Source organism: Diceros bicornis, chromosome 26 (assembly GCF_020826845.1).
Source record: "Diceros bicornis minor isolate mBicDic1 chromosome 26, mDicBic1.mat.cur, whole genome shotgun sequence".
In the NCBI taxonomy this organism is placed as follows: Eukaryota; Metazoa; Chordata; class Mammalia; order Perissodactyla; family Rhinocerotidae; genus Diceros; species Diceros bicornis.
Window position 1 is genome coordinate 19887150 of NC_080765.1, and position 20345 is coordinate 19907494.

The 20345-nt window shown below is 37.5% G+C and overlaps 1 protein-coding gene across 2 annotated transcripts in view; it reads right to left on the reverse strand.

Moving 5' to 3' along the window:
- The window catches only part of CRCP (CGRP receptor component), a 59300-nt gene that overhangs the window by 34891 nt on the left and 4064 nt on the right, over positions 1–20345 (reverse strand). Inside the window, exons 2-4 of one of the 2 annotated variants that reach the window (XM_058569498.1) lie at positions 14586–14622; positions 12596–12694; positions 8813–8907 (exon numbers count right to left, since the gene is read on the reverse strand). In XM_058569498.1, coding sequence (XP_058425481.1) covers positions 8813–8907; positions 12596–12694; positions 14586–14622 — 231 coding nt within the window. Of the gene's footprint in view, positions 1–8812; positions 8908–12595; positions 12695–14415; positions 14554–14585; positions 14623–20345 lie in introns of those variants that run through there. The other variant, XM_058569499.1, reaches the window with a different exon arrangement.

Below are 20345 nucleotides of genomic sequence, written 5' to 3' on the forward strand. Positions count from 1 at the left end.
CATATATCTGACAAGGGATTAATCTCCATAATATATAAAGAACTCACACAACTGAATAACAAAAAAACAAACAACCCCATCAAAAAATGGGCAGAGGAAATGAACAGACACTTCTCCAAAGAAGATATACAGATGGCCACTAGGCACATGAAAAGATGCTCAACATCACTAATCATCAGGGAAATGCAAATCAAAACCACACTAAGATATCACCTTACACCTGTTAGAATGGCTATAATCACCAAGACAAAAAGCAACGAATACTGGAGAGGCTGTGGAGAAATGGGAACCCTAATCCACTGTTGGTGGGAATGCAAACTGGTGCAGCCTCTATGGAAAACAGTGTGGAGATTCCTCAAAAAATTAAAAATAGAAATACCTTATGACCCAGCTATCCCACTACTGGGTATCTACCCAACAAATCTGAAATCAACAATCCAAAGAGGCTTATGCACCCCTATGTTCATCGCAGCATTATTCACTATAGCTAAGACATGGAAGCAAGCCAAGTGTCCCTTGACTGATTACTGGATAAAGAAGATGTAGTACATATATACCATGGCATACTACTCAGCCATAAAAGAAGACAAAATCATCCCATTTGCAACAACATGGATGCACCTGGAGGGTATTATGTTAAGTGAAATAAGCGAGAAAGAGAAAGACAAACAGTGCATGATTTCACTCATATGTGGAAGATAAACCAACACAGAGACAGATAGAACTGTTTGGTGGTTACCAGGGGCTAGAGGGGTGGGGGGTGGACACAAGGAGTGGAGGGATGCACTTATATGGTGACTGATAAACAATAATGTACAACAAAAATTTCACAATAAAAAAAATAAAATTCAGACTAAACTAATGATTTGCATTGACTACACCTTTAGGCACTCTCACAAAGTGACCTTTCATGCATCTTGTTCTACCCCATTAAAAGTGTTTGGAGAAAAAATAACTCAAAGAGGTGACAGATTGATTGACTTACGTTAGCTGGAATGAAATGATTTCATCACAACGGGTAGAATAACAGTGCTTTATCATTCAGGAGTCAAAAGCAAAGAGAGCCAAAAAGCGAAAAGTTAAGCTAGAAACCTAAAGTAATGAACTCAAAACAGATATCCTCATTTGCAGTAGAGTCTATATAGCAGCAGCAGTCCACTAGGTTGTTGTGAAAATTAAAATTAAATGAGAATGTTAAATGCATGGAACACTAAATGGGCTCAATAAATGGAAGTTATTGTCATTGTAAGGTGGAGATATGAAACTTCCCTGGTTCAATTTGGTATAATTTTTACTGGCTTCCAATAAGGAAGATTTTCTGTGATCCACCCACCTTTTCAAGTGAATCCTCCTTAAAGCTTTTAACATACCAAAGAACAAGAATGACTTTGGGTAACAAGTCCAAATAATCTTCCCTCAGAAATATGTACATATGATCCTAGAAACACACAACTTACCAAGACTGAATGATGAAGAAATAGAAAATCTGATCAGACCTATAACCAGTAAGGAGACTGAATCAGTAGTCCAAAACCTCAGAGTAAAGAAACGTCCAGGACCAGATGGTTTCACAGGTGAATTCTAGCAAACATTTAAAGAAGAATTAACACCAATCCTTCTCAAACTCATCCAAAATATTGAAGAGGAGGGAATACTTCCTAACTCATTCTATGAGGCCAAGATACAAAAGCCAGACACAGACACTACAAGAAAACTATACACCAACATACCTTATGAATATTGGTGCAAAATCCTCAACAAAATACTAGCATATTAAAGGATTATACATGATAACCAAGTGGGATTTATTCATGGAATGCAAGGATGGTCCAACATACAAAAACTGATCAACATAATACACCACATCAACAAAATGAAGGGAAAAAAATCCCACATAAATCATCTCAATTGCAGAAAAAGCATGTGGCATAATTCAACCCCTTTCATGATAAAAATATGCAACAAACTAGAAATAGAAGCAAACCACCTCAACCATATATGAAAAACCCACAGCTAACATCATACTCAATGGTGAAACGTTGAAAGCTTTTCCTCTAAGGTCAGTAACAAGACAAAGATGCCTGATTTCACGAGTTTTATTCAACATAGTAATGAAAGTCCTAGCCAGAGCAATTAGACAAGAAAAAGAAATAAAAGGCATCCAATTTGGAAAGGAAGCAGTAAAATTACCTCTGTTCAAGACAGCATGATATGTATGTAGAAAAAATCTTAAAATTCCACAGAAAAAACTGTCAGGACGAACAAACAATTTTAGCAAAGTTACAGGACACAAAATTAACACACAAGAGTTGTGTTTCTATACACTAACAATGAATAATCTAAAAAAGAAATTAAGAAAGCAATTCCATTTACAATAGCATTGAAAAGAATAAAATACTTAAGGACTAAACTTAACCAAGGAGGTGAAAGACTCATATATTGAAAACTACAAAACATTGTGAAAGAAATTAAAGACACAAATAAATAGAAATTATCCAGTTTTCATGGATTGGAAGATCTAACATTGTTAAGATGTCAGTACTATCCAAAATAATCTAAAGATTCAATGCAATCCCCATCAAAATCCCAATAGCATTTTTTGCAGAAATTGAAAAATCCATCCTATGGACAGCTAATCTTTGACAAAGGAGCCAAGAACCTACAATGGAGAAAGGAAAGTCTCTTCAACAAATGATGCTGGGAAAACTGGACAGCCACATGCGAAAAAGTGAGAGTAGACCATCACCTTATACCATACACAAAAATTAACTCAAAATGGATTAAAGACTTGAATGTAAGACCTGAAACTGAAACTTCTAGAAGAAAACACAGGCAGTATGCTCTTCCACATCAGTCTTAGCAACATATTTTCAAGCACCATGTCTGACTGGGCAAGAAAAACAATAGAAAAAATAAACAAAGGGGACTACATCAAACTAAAAAGCTTCTGCACAGCAAAGGAAAACCGCCAACGAAATGAAAAGACAAGCTAACAATTGGGAGAAGATATTTGCAAACAATATATCTGATAAGGGTTAATCTCCAAAATATATATATAAAGAACTCATACATCTCAACAACAAAAAAACTAACAACCCAATTAAAAAATGGGCAAAAGACCTGAACAGACATTTCTCCAAAGAAGATATACAGATGGCCAACAGGCACATGAAAAGATGTTCAACTTCATTAACTATCAGGGAAATGCAAATCAAAACTACAATGAGATATACCTCACGGCCGTCAGAATGGCTATAATTAACAAGACAGGAAACAACATGTGTTGGAGAGGATGTGGAGAGAAGGGAACTCGCATACAATGCTGGTGGGAGCGCAAACTGGTGCAGCCACTATGGAAAACAGTATGGAGATTCCTCAAAAACTGAGGATAGAACTACCACACGATCCAGCTATTCCACTGCTGGGTATTTATCCAAACAACGTGAAAACACCAGTACGCAAAGATACATGCACCCCTGTGTTCACTGCAGCGTTATTCACAATGGCCAAGACTTGGAAGCAACTTAAGTGCCCATCAAGGGACGACTGGATAAAGAAGATGTGGTATATATACACGATGGAATACTACTCAGCCATAAGAAACGATGAAATCCAGCCATTTGTGACAACATGGATGGACACTGAGGGTATTATGCAAAGTGAAATAAGTCAGAGGGAGAAGGTCAAATACCATATGATCTCACTCATTAAGTAGCAGATAATAACAACAACAAACAAACACATAGAGACAGAGATTGATTGGTGGTTACCACAGGGGAAGCGGGGAGGGAGGATGGCAAAAGGGATGATTAGGCACATGTGTGTGGTGATGGACTGTAATTAGTATTTGGGTGGTGAACATGAGAACATGATGTAATCCATGCAGAAACAGAAGTACAATGATGTACACCTGAAATTTATACAATGTTATAAACCAATGTTACTGCCATAAACAAACAAAAAATAAAATAAAATAAATAAATGTAAAAAAAGAAAAAGAAAAATCTATCCTAAAATTCATATGGAATCCCAAGAGACCCTAAATGGCCTAAACAACCTTGAAGAACAAAGTTGGAGGTCTCACACTTCCTGATTTCAAAACTTACTACAAAGCTACAGTAATCAAAACAGTGTAATACTGGCATAAACAAAGACACATAGACCCATGGGAATAGAGAACCCAGAAATAAACCCTCGAGTATGTGGTCAAATGATTTTCAACAAGAGGGCCAAGACTGTTCAATGGGTAAGGACAACCTTTTCAACAATTGGTGCCAGGAAAACTGGATATCCACAAAAAAAAAATAAAGGTGGATCCTTACTTTCCACCACACACAAAAATTAATTCAAAATGGATCTAACACCTAAACATAAGAGATAAAAGTATAAAACTCTTAGAAGAAAACATAAGGAAAAAGCTTCGTGACATTGGATTTGACAGCGATTTCTTGGATATGACACCAAAGGCACAGGGAACAAAAGGAAAATAGACAAACTGGACTTCAAAATTAAAAATTTTTGTGCGTCAAAGGACACTATCAAGAGAGTGAAAAGGCAACTTACAGAATGGGAGAAAATATTTGCAAATTATATAGCTGATAATGGGTTAAGATCCAGAACATACAGAAGACTCCTAAAACTCAACATGAAAAAAGAAACAACCCAATTCAAAAATGGGGAAAGAATTTTGAATTGATATTTCTCCAATTAAGATTACAAATGGCCAATAAGCACATGAAAAGATGCTCAACATCACCCATCATTAGGGAAATGCAAAACAAAACCACAATGAGATACCATTTCACATCTATTAAGATGGCTATCATCAAAAAACCAGAAAATAACAAGTGTTGACGAAGATGTGGAGAAACTGGAACCCTCACAAAGTGCTTGTGGGAATGTAAAATGGTGCAGCTATTATGGAAAACAGTATGGCAGTTATTTAAAATATTAAAAATAGAATTATTGTATAATCCAGCAGTTTGACTTCTAGGTATACACTCAAAAAAACTGAACACAAGTCTCATAGAGATATTTGTATACTCATGTTCATAGCAGCATCTATTCACAATAGCCAAAGGGTGCAAGCAATCCAAGTATACATCGACAAATAAATGGATAAACAAAATGTGGTATAAAATAAAATGGAATACTGTGCAGCCTTCAAAAGGAAGGAAAATCTGACACATGCTACAACATGGATCAACCTTGAAGACATTATGCTAAATGAAATAAGACAGTCACAAAAAGACAAATACTATATGATTTCCTCATATGAGGTATTTAGAGTTGTCAAATTCATGAAACAGAAAGCAGACCGGTGGTTGCCAGGGGCTAGAGGGTGAAAAGTATGCAGAGCCATTGTTTAATGGGTACAGAGTTTCAGTTTTGCAAGATGGAAAATATTCTGTGGATGGATAGCAGTGATGGCTGTACTACAACAATGTGAATGTACCTAATGTCACTGAATTGCACACTTAAAATTGGTTAAAATGGTGAAACAAAAAATCATTAAGCAACAATCAGATATTTTAAAAAACACAAATACTCTATGATTCCACTTTTATGAGGTATCTAGAGTAGTCAATTTCATAGAAACAGAAAATAGAATGATAGTTGTCAGGGCTAGAGTGAGGGGGACATGGGGAGTTGTTTAATTGGTACAGAGTTTCAGTTTCACAAGATTAAAAAGTTCTGGATATCGGCTGCACAACAATGTGAATATATTTAACACTAATGAACTGTACACTTAGAAATTTAAGATGGTATATTTTATGTTCTGTGTATTTTACCACAATTAAAAATAAAACAAGGGCAAAGAAGTGAAACTCTCACTATTTGCAGATGACATGATTGTATATATAGAAAACCCTAAAGAATCTGTTGGAAAACTGTTAGAAACAATCAACAACTACAGCAAAGTTGCAGGGTACAAAATCAATCTACAAAAATCAGTTGCATTTCTATATGCTAAAAATGAACTAACAGAAAGAGAGCTCAAAAAGATAATACCATTTACAATTCCATCAAAAAGAATAAAATACCTAGGAATAAATCTTACCAAGGAGGTGAAGGACCTATACAATGAGAACTACAAGACATTATTGAGGGAAATCCACGATGACATAAAGAAATGGAAAGATATCCCATGCATGTGGATTGGAAGAATAAACATAGTTAAAATGTCTATATTACCTAAAGCAATCTACAGATTCAATGCAATCCCAATCAGAATCCCAATGACATTCTTCACAGAAATAGAAAAAAGAATACTAAAATTTATATGGGGCAACAAAAGACCCCGAATAGCTAAAGAAATCCTAAAGAAAAAGAACAAAGCAGGAGGCATCACAGTTCCTGACTTCAAAACATACTACAAAGCAATAGTAATCAAAACAGCATGGTACTGGTACAAAAACAGACACACAGATCAATGGAACAGAATTGAAAGCCCAGAAATAAAACCACACATATATGGACAGCTAATTTTCGACAAAGGTGCTAAGAACATGCAATGGAGAAAGGAAAGTCTCTTCAATAAATGGTGTTGGGAAAACTGGACAGCCACATGCAAAAGAATGAAAGTGGACCATGTGCTATCGCCATTCACAAAAATTAACTCAAAATGGATCAAAGACCTGAAGGTGAGACCTGAAACTATAAAACTCATAGAAGAAAATATAGGCAACACACTATTTGACATTGGTTTTAAAGGAATCTTTTCGGATGACATGCCTACCCAGACTAGGGAAACTAAAGAAAAAATAAACAAGTGGGACTTTATCAGATTAAAGAGCTTTTATAAGACAAATGAAACCAGAATCAAGATGAACAACCAACCAACCAGCTGGGAGAGAATATTTGCAAAACATACATCTGACAAGGGGTTGATCTCCATAATATATAAAGAACTCACACAATTGAACAACAAAAAAACAAACAACCCGATCAAAAAATGGGCAGAGGAAATGAACAGACACTTCTCCAAGGAAGATATACAGATGGCCAATAGGCACATGAAAAGATGCTCAACATCACTAATCATCAGGGAAATGCAAATCAAAACAACACTAAGATACCACCTCACGCCTGTTAGAATGGCTATAATCACCAAGACAAAAAACAACAAATGTTGGAGAGGATGTGGAGAAACAGGAACCCTCATACACAGCTGGTGGGAATGCAAATTGGTGCAGCCTCTATGGAAAATGGTATGGAGATTCCTCAAAGAATTAAAAATAGAGATGCCCTATGATCCAGCCATCCCACTACTGGGAATCTATCCAACGCACCTGAAATCAACAATCCAAAGAGGCTTATGCACCTCTATGTTCATTGCAGCATTATTCACCATAGCCAAGAAGTGGAAGCAACCTAAGTGTCCCTCGACTGACGATTGGATTAAGAAAATGTGGTATATATATACAATGGAATACTACTCAGCCATAAAAAAAGACAAAATCGTCCCATTTGCAACAACATGGATGGGCCTGGAGCGTATTATGTTAAGTGAAATAAGCCAGAAAGAGAAAGACAAACACTGTATGATCTCACTCATATGTGGAATATAAACCAACACATGGACAGAGAAAACTGGACTGTGGTTACCCGGGCAGTGGGGGTGGGGGGTGGGCACAAGGGGTGAAGGGAGTCATATATGGGGTGATGGACAAACAAAAATGTACAACCCAAAATTTCACAATGTTAGAAACCATTAAAACATCAATAAAAAAAAATAAATAAAAAATAAAAAAAATTTAAAAAAAAAATAAATAAATAAAACAAGGGCTGGCTCGGTGGCACAATGGTTAAGTTTGTGCACTCCACTTCGGTGGCCCGGGGTTTGCAGGTTCAGATCCCGGGCGCAATGTATGCACTGCTTCTCAAGCCATGCTATGGCAGGGGTCCCACATATAAAGTAGAGGGAGATGGGCACAGATGTTAGCCCAGGGCCAATCTTTCTCAGCAAAAAGAGGAGGATTGGCAACAGATGTTAGCTTAGGGCTCATCTTCCTCACCAAAGATAAATAAATAAATTTTAAAAATAATACTAAAACAAAATATATACATACACACACACACACACACACACAGATAACACATTTGAAAGATGTTTGTCTTCAGAGTTCATTTGGAGAAGAGAGGCAAGGGGAGAAGTGCACTTAGTTTACTGATAGTGTATCAACTGGGTGCCTGAAATAACACCAAATGGTTCCTCCAAAAGAAAATTATTGATTATCCTGAATGAAATGACAAAAGCTTTTGGGATTTATCAGCTCTGGAATTAATTCTAAAAGACCAGGGCTAGTTTTCTTCTCATGTAAACTCCTGATCTAATTCTTAATGATGTTTTTAATTCTACAAGCTTAACTTATTCAAGAAAGTCATCAGGCACTAGAAGAGCAGATAGAATATTATCAAGCCATTTTCGCCCCAAGCAAACACAAATGTCAAATGACTTAAGTGATCAACTTTATAAAAAGCACTTTAATTTGTGAACCTCATTTTTCAACTAATTTGGTCTGAATGCTGCAAGGGGGTGATGGGACAGGTCATAGAACTGGGACTCAAAAAAATATTTTGAGATTTAAAAAACCCACTAAGTTCTGTTCCTGGCTCTAGAAGGATCCCTATGTCTAAGTCTCAACTGTCTCATCTACAATATCATGATCCTACTTTAAAAGAGCATTGTGTGTTAATTATAATTCAAACTCCAACTAAATATAAATACACAGTTGCTGAGGATGGTTTTTATAAGCTATCATTTTCATTATGTGTCATTCTTTTCCTACTTAAGATAATTTTTACTTACTTGGTCAATTTGTGGCTTTTCATTGCTGTGAGAAATTCTCTAACAATCTCAGGGCTCTGGTGCCTGCATGGTGTTTTTGATATGTATTTTAATGTCTACAAAAAGAAAAAAAAAAAAGAAAAAAGCAAACATAAGATAAAGAACACTGAATGAGAAAAAGAGAAGGCAATGGCTATAATTTAATATTCTAAAAATTTGTTTCAAAAATCTTCTATGAAACAAATGCCTTCAGGAGAATCAATCTTCATATAATACGAGTTCCTCAAAAAGAAAACCAATAGCTAAAACAGGAAAAATAATGAAATTTTAGAAGAAAACTTTTCTGATCTTAAAAAAGCAAGAAAAAATCCAATCTGACAATTGTGTTAACATATTTCAGATAATTTTTTTAAAGACAGGGAACCCCAAGAATAAAATAACTAGCCATGAGTCCATATGGATATAAACGACTGAATAAATAAATAAATGGATGAGAAGGAACAACCCTTTCTTACAGAAGAATTCTAATTATTAAAGTAGAAGGAATGAGGGAAATAAATCACCATTAGGCAATTGCACCATAGTAATAATTACTGCAGGAATGACTTACCAATGAATGCTAAAATGGGCACAGGCTTAAGGAGAAGTACGATATTTGCAGAGCCTCAAAGCATCATCCCCAAAATATTGATTAATTACTATGGTGGTTTTAACATATGTCCTCAAATTCTTTGCTATCCTTCTCTTCAAGAGGTGAACCCTAATCCTCTTCCCCTTGAATGTGGGCAGGACTTGGTGACTCCTTTCTAACTAGTCATGCTCGCTTAACAACGGGGATACATTCTGAGAAACACATCGTTAGGTGATTTTGTCACTGTGCAAACATCATAGAGTGTATTTACACAAACCTAGATGGTTTAGCTTACTACACACCTAGGCTATATGGTACTAATCTTATGGGACCAGTATCATATACGCGGTCCATAGTTGACCAAAACATCATTATGAGGAGCATGATTGTAAGAATATGGAAATGGAAAAGCAGTAGTTACTTTAGAGTGGAGAAACCAGGCAGATACCTTAACCAAGTGATCAAAGTTAATGGCATCAGTAATAAGACACTGATATCATGTACCCTATATCATGCACTGAGAAGGGCACATCATCTCTGTGGTATTCTTCCCCAAAAGCCCCATAACTTCAGTCTAGTCATGAGAAAACATCAGACAAACCAAAATCGAGGGACATTCTACAAACTATCTGACCAGTACTCTTCAGAAGGTTCAAGGTCATGGAAGAGAAGGAAAGATTAAGGACCTATTACAGATTGGAAGACATTAAGGATACATATTAACTAAATACAAAATGGTGTCCTGAACTGGATCCTTGAACAGAAAAAGGGCATTACTGGAAAAACTGGGGAAATTCAAATAAAATCTTCAGTTTAGTTTAATAATATGTACCAATGTTAATTTCTTAGTTTTGATAATTGTACCAGTTAGGTAAGATGTTAACATTAGGGAAAACTAGGAAAAGGGTACACGGGAACTCTTAGCACTATTTTTATAACTCTTTTGTAAGAGTAAAATTATTTCAAAATAAAAGGTTTTTATTTTTTTTAAAAGAGAGAATCCCACCTAGACATAATTTGAGAGGAATTTCAAACCTGAAAAATAAACAGTAGCCTGAAGCATCTAAGTAAAGAGTCTCTCAAAAATTCAAAAATCAGGCTGGCTTCAGACTCCTCCATATCAACAAATACTAATAGACCAAGTAATGCCTATAGAGCCCTGAAGAATAAAAGTTGAACCCAAGAACTCCATATTCAGATGAGTTCTCATTCACATTAAGAACACTAGCGGGACCAGCTGGTGGCACAGTGGTTAAGTCTGGTGTGCTCCACTTCTGTGGCCCAGGTTCACAGGTTCGGATGCTGAGCGCAGACCTACACCACTCATCAAGCCATGCTGTGGTGGCAACCCACATGTAAAGTGTAGGAAGACTGGCACAGATGTTAGCTCAGGGCCAATCTTCCTCAAGCAAAAAAGAAAAAAAAAAAGAGGAAGATTGGCAACAGATGGCAGCTTAGGGCCAATCTTCCTCACCAAAAAAAAAAAAAAAACACTAGAAATATATTATGAGGTATAAAAAGTCTCAAAACAGGGGCCGTCCCGGTGGTGCAAGAGGTTAAGTGCGCACATTCCGCTGCAGCAGCCCGGGGTTTGCAGGTTCGGATCCCAGGTGCGCACCGTCACGCTGCTTAGCAAGCCATGCTGTGGCGGCATCCTATATAAAATAGAGGAAGATATGCACGGATGTTAGCCCAGGGCCAGTCTTCCTCAGCAAAAAATGGAGGATTGGGAGATGTTAGCACATGGCTGATCTCCTCACAAAAAAGTAAAATAAGAGGTCTCAAAACATTTACCACCACAATAACTCTCCTTAAGGCACTATGAATTGAAAGCAAGAGCTTAAGGACTGGCAGTGAGCTTAAACTGATTGTGTAGTTAAAAGCACTTGATAGTTTGAAATTTGGTTATAAAACTAATTACCAACAAATGTTTTTTTCTTCTTTGAAAGAGATGAACTATATAATGTAAAAGAACATGAATGAATAAACGAATGATAGAGTTTTAAACACATGATTACATGAACAGACTTGGATGGGGAGGAATGGTGACAAAAAGCTAAACCTCTCATTTTCCTTAAAAGGGATTATGATAAGTTAATTCAAGTTTAATAGTATCTTCAAAAGATAAACATGATTAAAACCAAATCCTCTTAGAGACAAAACTGGACTTGGAAGAATATAGCAAGAAAATATAAATTAAAATGACAGAGACAAAATCATACATCACATATAATGGCTTAAATTTTCCTCTTTTAGGACAAAGCATAAGGTTGGGAGAGAACGCAGCAAAATGTCAACTAGATACCAACATTATGAACTACTTTCATAAATTTGCATGAATTTGCTTTCTTCTTTATGCTTTTTGGTACTAAGTTTTCTACAATAAAAAGTATCACTTTTTGTATAATGAATAATTTGGCTTTGCCCAAAAAGAAGGTGTGGCCTTTGCCCTCAGTTTCTGGGAGGTAATCTCCAGACTTTTAGAATGTTATATCTAATAGGAGTATCTTTTTCTGGGACCTTAGATCATACTGGATAGTCTTAACAATGTGACTTAGGGTAGGGGCTTTGGGTTATACTGTATCAGCTGACCTGGAGGCTGAGATGAACTACATGGGCGATCAATCGTTCAATCATGCCTATGTAATAGAGCCCCAATAAAAACTCTGGACACCGAAGCTCATCTGAGCTTCCTTGGCTGGCAATATTTTACGCATATTGTCACACAACAATTTTGAGAGAGAACTGTGTCCTGACTCCACATTAAGAGGACAATGGAAGCTCTGCCTCTGGTATTTCTCCTGGAATCTGCTGTATTTGACTCTTCCCTTGGCCAATTTTAATCTGTATTCTTCCCTTGTAATAAACCATAACTGTGAATATAATAGCTTTCAGTGAGTTCTGTGAGTACTTCTAGTGCATTATTGAACCTGAGGGTGGTCTTGGGGATCCCTGACTTGCAAGTGGTGTTAACAACTATTAATTTTGTAGTTGGCTGATCCCCGTGGTTGGCCGAAGGCTTTCCACTTTTATAAACAGAATAAAAACTGGGTTATAGTAAAAATATTCAAATCAGATAATAGGCAATCTTGATTCGATGGCCAGTCATCAGCAGAATAAACCAACCCTCCTCAAGGGTAGTTCAGGTAAACCCTCCAGAAGCCTAGGCTTACTTCATAGGTAATAGTATTCAAGTTCTGTTGCCCAGAACTGTGTTTATTCTTTCCACTTTCTTTACGTTGCTCTTTCAGATCAGTCAGCAACTGGAACACCTAGGAAGAGATATACAAAGCACTTGTATAAATAAATTTGAGAAATATATCTATGCCAAGGTCAATGATTTTGAAGGAAAAATAGTATTTCTATTCTTCCCACAAACCCTCTCCCTAACTCTTGAATTAGAGCAAATATGAGCATGAGATGCATCTGATATTTTTAAAATGCTCTTTTATCTAAGTCAAATAATCCAAATTCATTAGTTTACTTAAAATATTTCATGGGCTGGCCCGGTGGCTTAGTGGTTAAGTGCGCGCGCTCCGCTACTGGCGGCCGGGGTTCGGATCCCGGGCGCGCACCGACGCACCGCTTCTCCGGCCATGCTGAGGCTGCCCCACATACAGCAACTAGAAGGATGTGCAACTATGACATACAACTATCTACTGGGGCTTTGGGTGGGGGGGGAAGGAGGAGGATTGGCAATAGATGTTAGCTCAGAGCCAGTCTTCCTCAGCAAAAAGAGGAGGATTAGCGCGGATGTTAGCTCAGGGCTGATCTCCCTCACAAAAAAAAAAAAAAAAATATTTCAAATGTTTCCTATCAATATACACAATATTGCTGATCTCCTCTGATCTCAAAAGTAATACACTGAGTTTCTGAAAGTAAATTTTCCTAAAATAAATATTTTTTTTTAAAAAAGGATTCTGCTTCTCTAATATGAAAATATAGTATAATTTATTTCTGTAAAAGAGAAATTAAGAGGCAAGTGATAAAATATGGTTCACAAAAAAAAGGGAAAGAATGCTGTAGAACTTTAGAAGTAAATTTTCCCCACAAAGGAGACACTTACGTGTAGTAGTACTAAGGAAGAATGGGGAGGATAGCTCTTTCCTGTTTTAGAGATTATACCAGAGAATTGAGGGAAGTATAGGCTCATAGACCTTACTAGACACAATGCAACCCCTCCTCTGCCTGTCATTCCTTTCAGAAATAGTGGCATGAGACCCAATTAATGCAACGTTTCCACAGTGGACATAACACCCAAACACCTAGCAGATTCCGAACTAGACAAAGAGGTTCCTAAAAGCCAATGGCTTGACCAGCAACCATTTCTTTCCTGTTATGGGCAGCAACCATTTAAGATGAACCTTTAGGAAGAAACAAATATAGCTAACTATGTTAATTCCACTACCTTCTATATACATCACACAGTGGAGACCCAAATCTCCTATAAGTCTTCATGAGTTTAGACTTTGGCATATGAAAAGACAACAGTGAAGGTATGAATGGTTCTCTCTACACCTGGAGTTAACCTATCAGATGGTTTCGCTAGTACCAAACAAGATTCAGGCAATTTAAAAGGTAGGCAAAAATAATGTTATAGCTCCCCTCTCACTAACCTCTTTCCTTCTTTCCTCCCTTTCCCCAGCAACCTAACCCTCAAGCCCCAAAATTCCAAATCTGTTAGTTCCTACTAAATTATTCATAATAGTGAGTCAACTAACCTCTCATTTTCAAAATGAAAGTGTTAATACTTATAAGACTATTGAGAGGATCAAAATAAATATAAAAGCATTTTATAGGTAAAGAATGGTAATTAGAAAAAGGCATAAGTACTTTAATAGAAAACTTCTGCAGAGAGAAACAGTTCCAAAATAGATGCTTCCATCTCATGAAGGCATCCCAAATGAAGATCTAAAATCTTTGGGATTTGGGGAAGGCTGCCTACTGTAAATTAAAGTTTTTCAGCTTCCCTGAATTCTTGTGTATAATTTACCAAGCACAGAATATTCCAAGGTCCACCAGATGGTGCCATTTGTCCTATTTTAAAGTGGAAAATCCAAATGAATTCAGTCACTTGTAACCAAAACTAATTCAATAATCTTCAGAAGCAAAGGGCAAACTATCAGAGAGGAAAAGACAATAGTCCACTTCAAAGCTATTTACCTCGTAGTTACTGAGCAGTGCAGAATTGGCATCCTTCCTGCAAAAGAAAAGCAAATTATCATTAGTGTGAGCCCACATCCCTTTGAGTGAATTAAATATCTGTAAAATAATTCCTCTGTCAAGATTCAGTAATCCAGTTCAGGAATTTAGGGACTACAACCTAAAACTGAGAAATGTCCTAAGTCTTACTGGTTTAGCTGGCAATGGACGATTTCAGAGGAAACTTTCCTTTTTACGGCCATTGCATATCACACATCCATCATCAGATAGGTGATTAAAATACTATACTTACCAGTAATCTATGAAGACAGAAGAGAAGTCAGACATCACTGGGGCAAAACCACAGGGGATGGGGGGTGTCAATAAACAGAGTGAGGGTGCTAGAATTAACTGGAGAAACAGAGTGGTCTCACCCCACAACCATGTCCTCTCCCCAGCACCATCTGCCTCCCACTAGCTACTGACATGGACAGCCAAGTCTGCCTGCTAAATCACCAGAAATGGGATCCTTAACACTAACATCATCACTGGGAATTACAGCAACGTCAGGAATCCTGCCAGATATCCACCAAATGACAAAGGTGTTCATCTTCTATATCAATTCAACAGGGAGAGTTCATGTGTCAAGCAGTGCTCAAAAGCCTGGTACCCTATGTAAAAGCCAATCAAGGCAAAATGTCATCTTTCATCTATGAATGAGTACAGTAATGTGACTTCTGATCCATTCTACAATATCACAGCAGAAAGGATCTATTGCTTTTAGTAGTTTGGAGGCAGTATAGTGTGGTAATTAAGAACACAGTTTTGAAATCAGACAAATCTGGGTTCATATTCCAGCTCTGCCACTTACAAGGTGTGTGAGTTTTAGTGAGTTAATTACCCGCCCTCCCCGCAAGCTTCCCCATCTAAAACAAAAAATGGGGCTAAACTAGTACCTAGAAGTGTAGCCTGGATTCTAAACCCAGCTCCACCGTACATACATTAGCTATGTGAATTTGGGCAAGTTATTTAATGTCTCTATGCTTACATTTCCTTCTCTATAAAATGGCAATTACAGTACCCACCTTGTAAGATTGTTTACAGGATTAAACTAAACATGTCAAGTACCTGGAACACAGTAAGTGCTCAATAAATGCCATCTATTATCACCACCACCTGTGCTACTACCACCACCACAACCTCTTCCTACCTCATACAACTGTTATGAGGATGAAATGAGACAACACATTTTAAAAGTGTAGCACAGTTCTCAGTACTTATTAAGATTTCCCTAAATAGAGGCTATTATTTTTAAAAGATATCGTCTCTCTTAATTCTTATTAAAAACACTGTAATATAGGAGCTATTATGATTCCTTCTTTATAGATGATGAAACTGAAGCTCAGAGATTAAAAAAACTTGCTTTAGATCACACAGTAAGAAGCCTAACTGAAGTGGAAGATAACTATGGAATTGTGAAAAATGAGATTGGATTGGACAAGTGGAAACTGGTAATGCAGAATCCTAAAAATTCAGGCAGAAGTTTGGACTTGACATAATGTACAACAAAGACTACTGTATGTTCTTAGACCAGGAGTAGGGCTATATAATGAAAATGCTAACACAAAATTTCAAAAACGTGGGCCAAATAGATGGATGATTTCCCCAGTCAGTAAATAAAGCAAAACTAGCAGGTGGTTAACACAAGGATCCGACCTAGGTCCTAGGTCATCAGCACAGTGACGTCAGCACTGCAATCAAATCATCATGTGAAGATTGCCAAATGCTACTAGTTATTCAACAAACAGCTAGGATTTCACAAAAGCGCTGCTTTGCCCAAATGACCACAGCTGCACTCAGGTTACAAAGGATATCACATTTAAAAGCAACCTAACACAGGAAGGATAATGCATAATTAGTGTATGTGATATGGTTCATTTAAAATTGAAAATGACAAATCAAACCACACGTCATCTTTGCCTACTTAATCAGGAAGTCAGCCTACAAGGCTTCCTCCTGTCTTTGCTTGACACTGAGTTACAACTCCCTGTGTGCCCTAAAACACAAGGCAACAAAGACATCTCTTCCTGAAACAGACTAGGGAAAAATACCAATGTTATTTTTCCTCAAGACCAATGGAGCCATCCCAGGCGCCATTGCTACAAGTTCATTTCCAAATCATCCTCCCTCCTCTGTCATGCAGAATATTCCATGCCCTGGGAAATCTGTCCTTGGCTCTTCCAAGTTATTGCCCCACTGCCCAAGCCAATATTCTTAATGCAAGAATCCAAAGAACATCATCTGCCTTTTCTAGACTCAATATACAAAAAAGGAGGGAAACTCTCTTTCATGGGTATTTTAATGAACCTGTTTTGTGACCAGGAGAACAATGGATGTTTAAACAGGTACTGCATCTTGCAGACTCTGACTGGCAGAAGCTGATTTATTCACTGATTCTTTTATTAGGAAGATAAATAATTTCTATTACCCAGCCAAATACTAACGGAGTAAATGCCAATATATGCTAGGCCTTCCTTTACCCAGTAAAATGTCAATGAGTATAGTATCCACCTTTTACGAAGTCCTAAATGAACTGCGTATTGGGAAATTTTTTTTTTTTAAAGGCAGTTTTTATCCTGAAGAACTTACTGTAACCACCACTAAGTGGCAGGTCGTTGGGAAGAGGATATGGCGAGATCTGACAGACATCAAACTTAATCAAGTTACCCAATTTAACAGCACCAATAATGACGTGATGCACTGAGAAAGACATATCCCTTACAGCAATCCTGTCAAAAAATGTTTAATTGGAAGCTAGTCATGAGGACATAATCAGACAAATCCAAATTGAGAAACATACTTCATAACAACCAGTCTAGATTCTTCAAATATCAATGTTATTTGTTACAATGCCAACGTCACAAAAAGAGGCTAGGAAACTGTTCCTAGAGTAAAAGAGATTTAAAGAAACATGACAACTAAACACAACGTGTGATTCTTTTTTTGTGTGTGAGGAAAATCAGCCCTGAGCTAACATCCATGCCAATCCTCCTCTTTTTGTTGAGTAAGACTGGCCCTGGGCTAACATCTGTGCCTATCTTCCTCTACTTTATATGGGACGCCACCACAGTATGGCTTGACAAGTGGTGCGTCAGTGCGCGCCCGGGATCCAAACCGGGGCTGGCAACAGTGGAGCGCGCGCACTTAACCGCTATGCCACGGGGCTGGCCCCAATGTGTGATTCTTGACTAGATCCCCAATCAGGAAAAGAAAAATCTAGCTAGAATGACATTATTGGGACAACTGGGGAAATTTGAATGTAAGTTGTATTTTAATAATAGTGATTATATCAGCACTAAATTCCCTGGGTGTGATATAGTTACATAAGAGAATGAGTTTTTGGGATTGGGTAAATGACATGATATCTACAACTCTCAAATGGTTCAGTGAAGAGTGTGTGTGTGTCTGTGTGTGTGTGTGTGTGTGTCTGTGTGTGTGTGTGGAGAGAGAACACGCACACATGTAAAAGAGATAAGGCAAATACATCAAAATGTTAACAAATAGTGACTCTAGGTAAAGGGTATAAAGGTACTTGTGGTGTTCTTTTTGCAACTGTTCCATGGGTTTGAAATTTTTCAAGCTAAAAAGTTGAGAAAAATGGAAATATAAAACTAAAGAATTCCATAAAGTTAAAAAAAAGACATTTAACATTTGAGGACATAAGATGCATTTTCTTCCAATTTTTTTTACGGTTACTAGAATCCGTCAGTTGACACATCTGTCAATTATATATTTACAAGCTGTTGATAGCTACTGAGCAGGAACTGTCTGCTCTACAGCTAACACTTTAGTATTACGTAATATACTCACAAGCATTCAGACTTCTAGAAACTGCCTACCTACACAAAACTGCACATTCTCCTGGAGGACTTCGAATAGTACTGATTTTATTCACAGGTGTTTAAAGCAAGTATTTCAAGTGAATTTTAAAGACTGCCTGAATCTACTTATAGGCAGGTAATCACCTAATTTCCTTAAGCAATGAATTAGTTGACTGAAGTTGACTTGCTATTTGAAATTTAATCTGTAAAATTTGCTTAACTTGCTAAGTCAACTTAATGGATGTAAGCAACTACTTTGGAAAACTGAATTCTGAATAAACAGAACAAAATGATCTATTGACAGACTTTCCTTAGAAGTACACACATACACAAAAAAGCCCATGCAAACAGTGTCTACTAATTGCCACACAGTTAACTCTTACAAATGCACTAACGGACAGGATTGCTCAAATTCTTCTATGTTCAACCTACGTTATTGATTCAAGTCATGTTCTGAAAAACTAAACTCTGGTACAAGAAAACTGAGTAGCTTTCAAAGTCAACAAACAATTTAACCTACAGCCTTCTCTTGGGAGAGAGTAAGCAAGTATTCTCTTTCTAGTCCTGTTACTGAATTGTTGGAAGACCTATTAGCTAACTTCTCTAAATCTCAGTATTTCCAGCTGTAAAATGAAGGAAATTCTGACCCTAGCTCAAAAAGATGATACAGAAGATAAATAGAGTTCATTTTCGCTAACGATGTATATTAAGTTCAAGAATAAAAGAGTGGGGGCCAGCCTGGTGGCATAGTAGTTAAGTTTGCATGCTCTGCTTCAGCAGCCCAGGGTTCGTGGGTTCGGATCCCAGGCACGGACATACACACCGCTCATCAAGTCATGCTGTGGCGGCATCCCACATACAAAATAGAGGAAGAGTGCCACAGATGTCAGCTCAGGGACAATCTTCCTCAAGCAAAAAAGAGGAAGATTGGCAACAGATGTTAGCTCAGGGCCAGTCTTCCTCACACACACACAAAAAAAATAAAAGAGTGAACACAAAGCTTTCTAGAAATATAAATAATCCCAAGGCATTAGACAAAGTTAGCCAAATAGCAAATACCTTATATATAGAAATATTTAATTTTGCTATGAATGTTTTGTATCCTTTTACCTGAGGAAAATAAGTTCCCAAATGATGGTCAAAAAGTTTTTAAGTTCTATCATCCAACCAAATAAAGCATAAATATTCCTCACCTTTAAAAAATCTCTAGTGTATGTCTATATGTATTATTCATTCAGTAGGTATTTACTCAGTGATTGAAGAAAACGTAGTGAAAACTCAGGGGAATTTTCCATCCAATCCTTGTCACTCCAGGTCCTAGGAGTGCCTGATGGAGGTACAATATATTTGCCCTCGCACAGACTCAGGATTCTGATAAAAATCCTAAGCACCACACTGCCAGAGAAGTCACCACTCATGCTGGAGGCCAGGCGGGAACTAGAAGTTAGGCCTGGGCCGGCCCCACAGCATAGCAGTTAAGTGCGCACACTCCACTGCTGGTGGCCCAGGTTCGGATCCTGGACATGCACCAACACACTGCTTGTCAGGCCATGCTGTGGCGGTGTCCCACACAGTGGAGGAAGATGGGCACGGATGTTAGCTCAGGGCCAGTCTTCCTCAGCAAAAAGAGGAGGATGGGCATGGATGCTAGCTCAGGGGATCTTCCTCACACACACAAAAAAAGAAGTTAGGCCTTGGACCTTTCCATTTCAGGGGCCCTTCCACTCCCAAACCACGTGCCTACCTCAGAAAACCTCCTTTTCCCATAAACTGCTGGCTGACAAATTCTTTTTTTAAAATTATTATTTATTTTTCTATGGAGCACTAGTTTTTGGTGGTTTTGTTTTTTTGTTTGTTTGTTTTTTGTGAGAAAGATTAGCCCTGAGCTAACATCTATTGC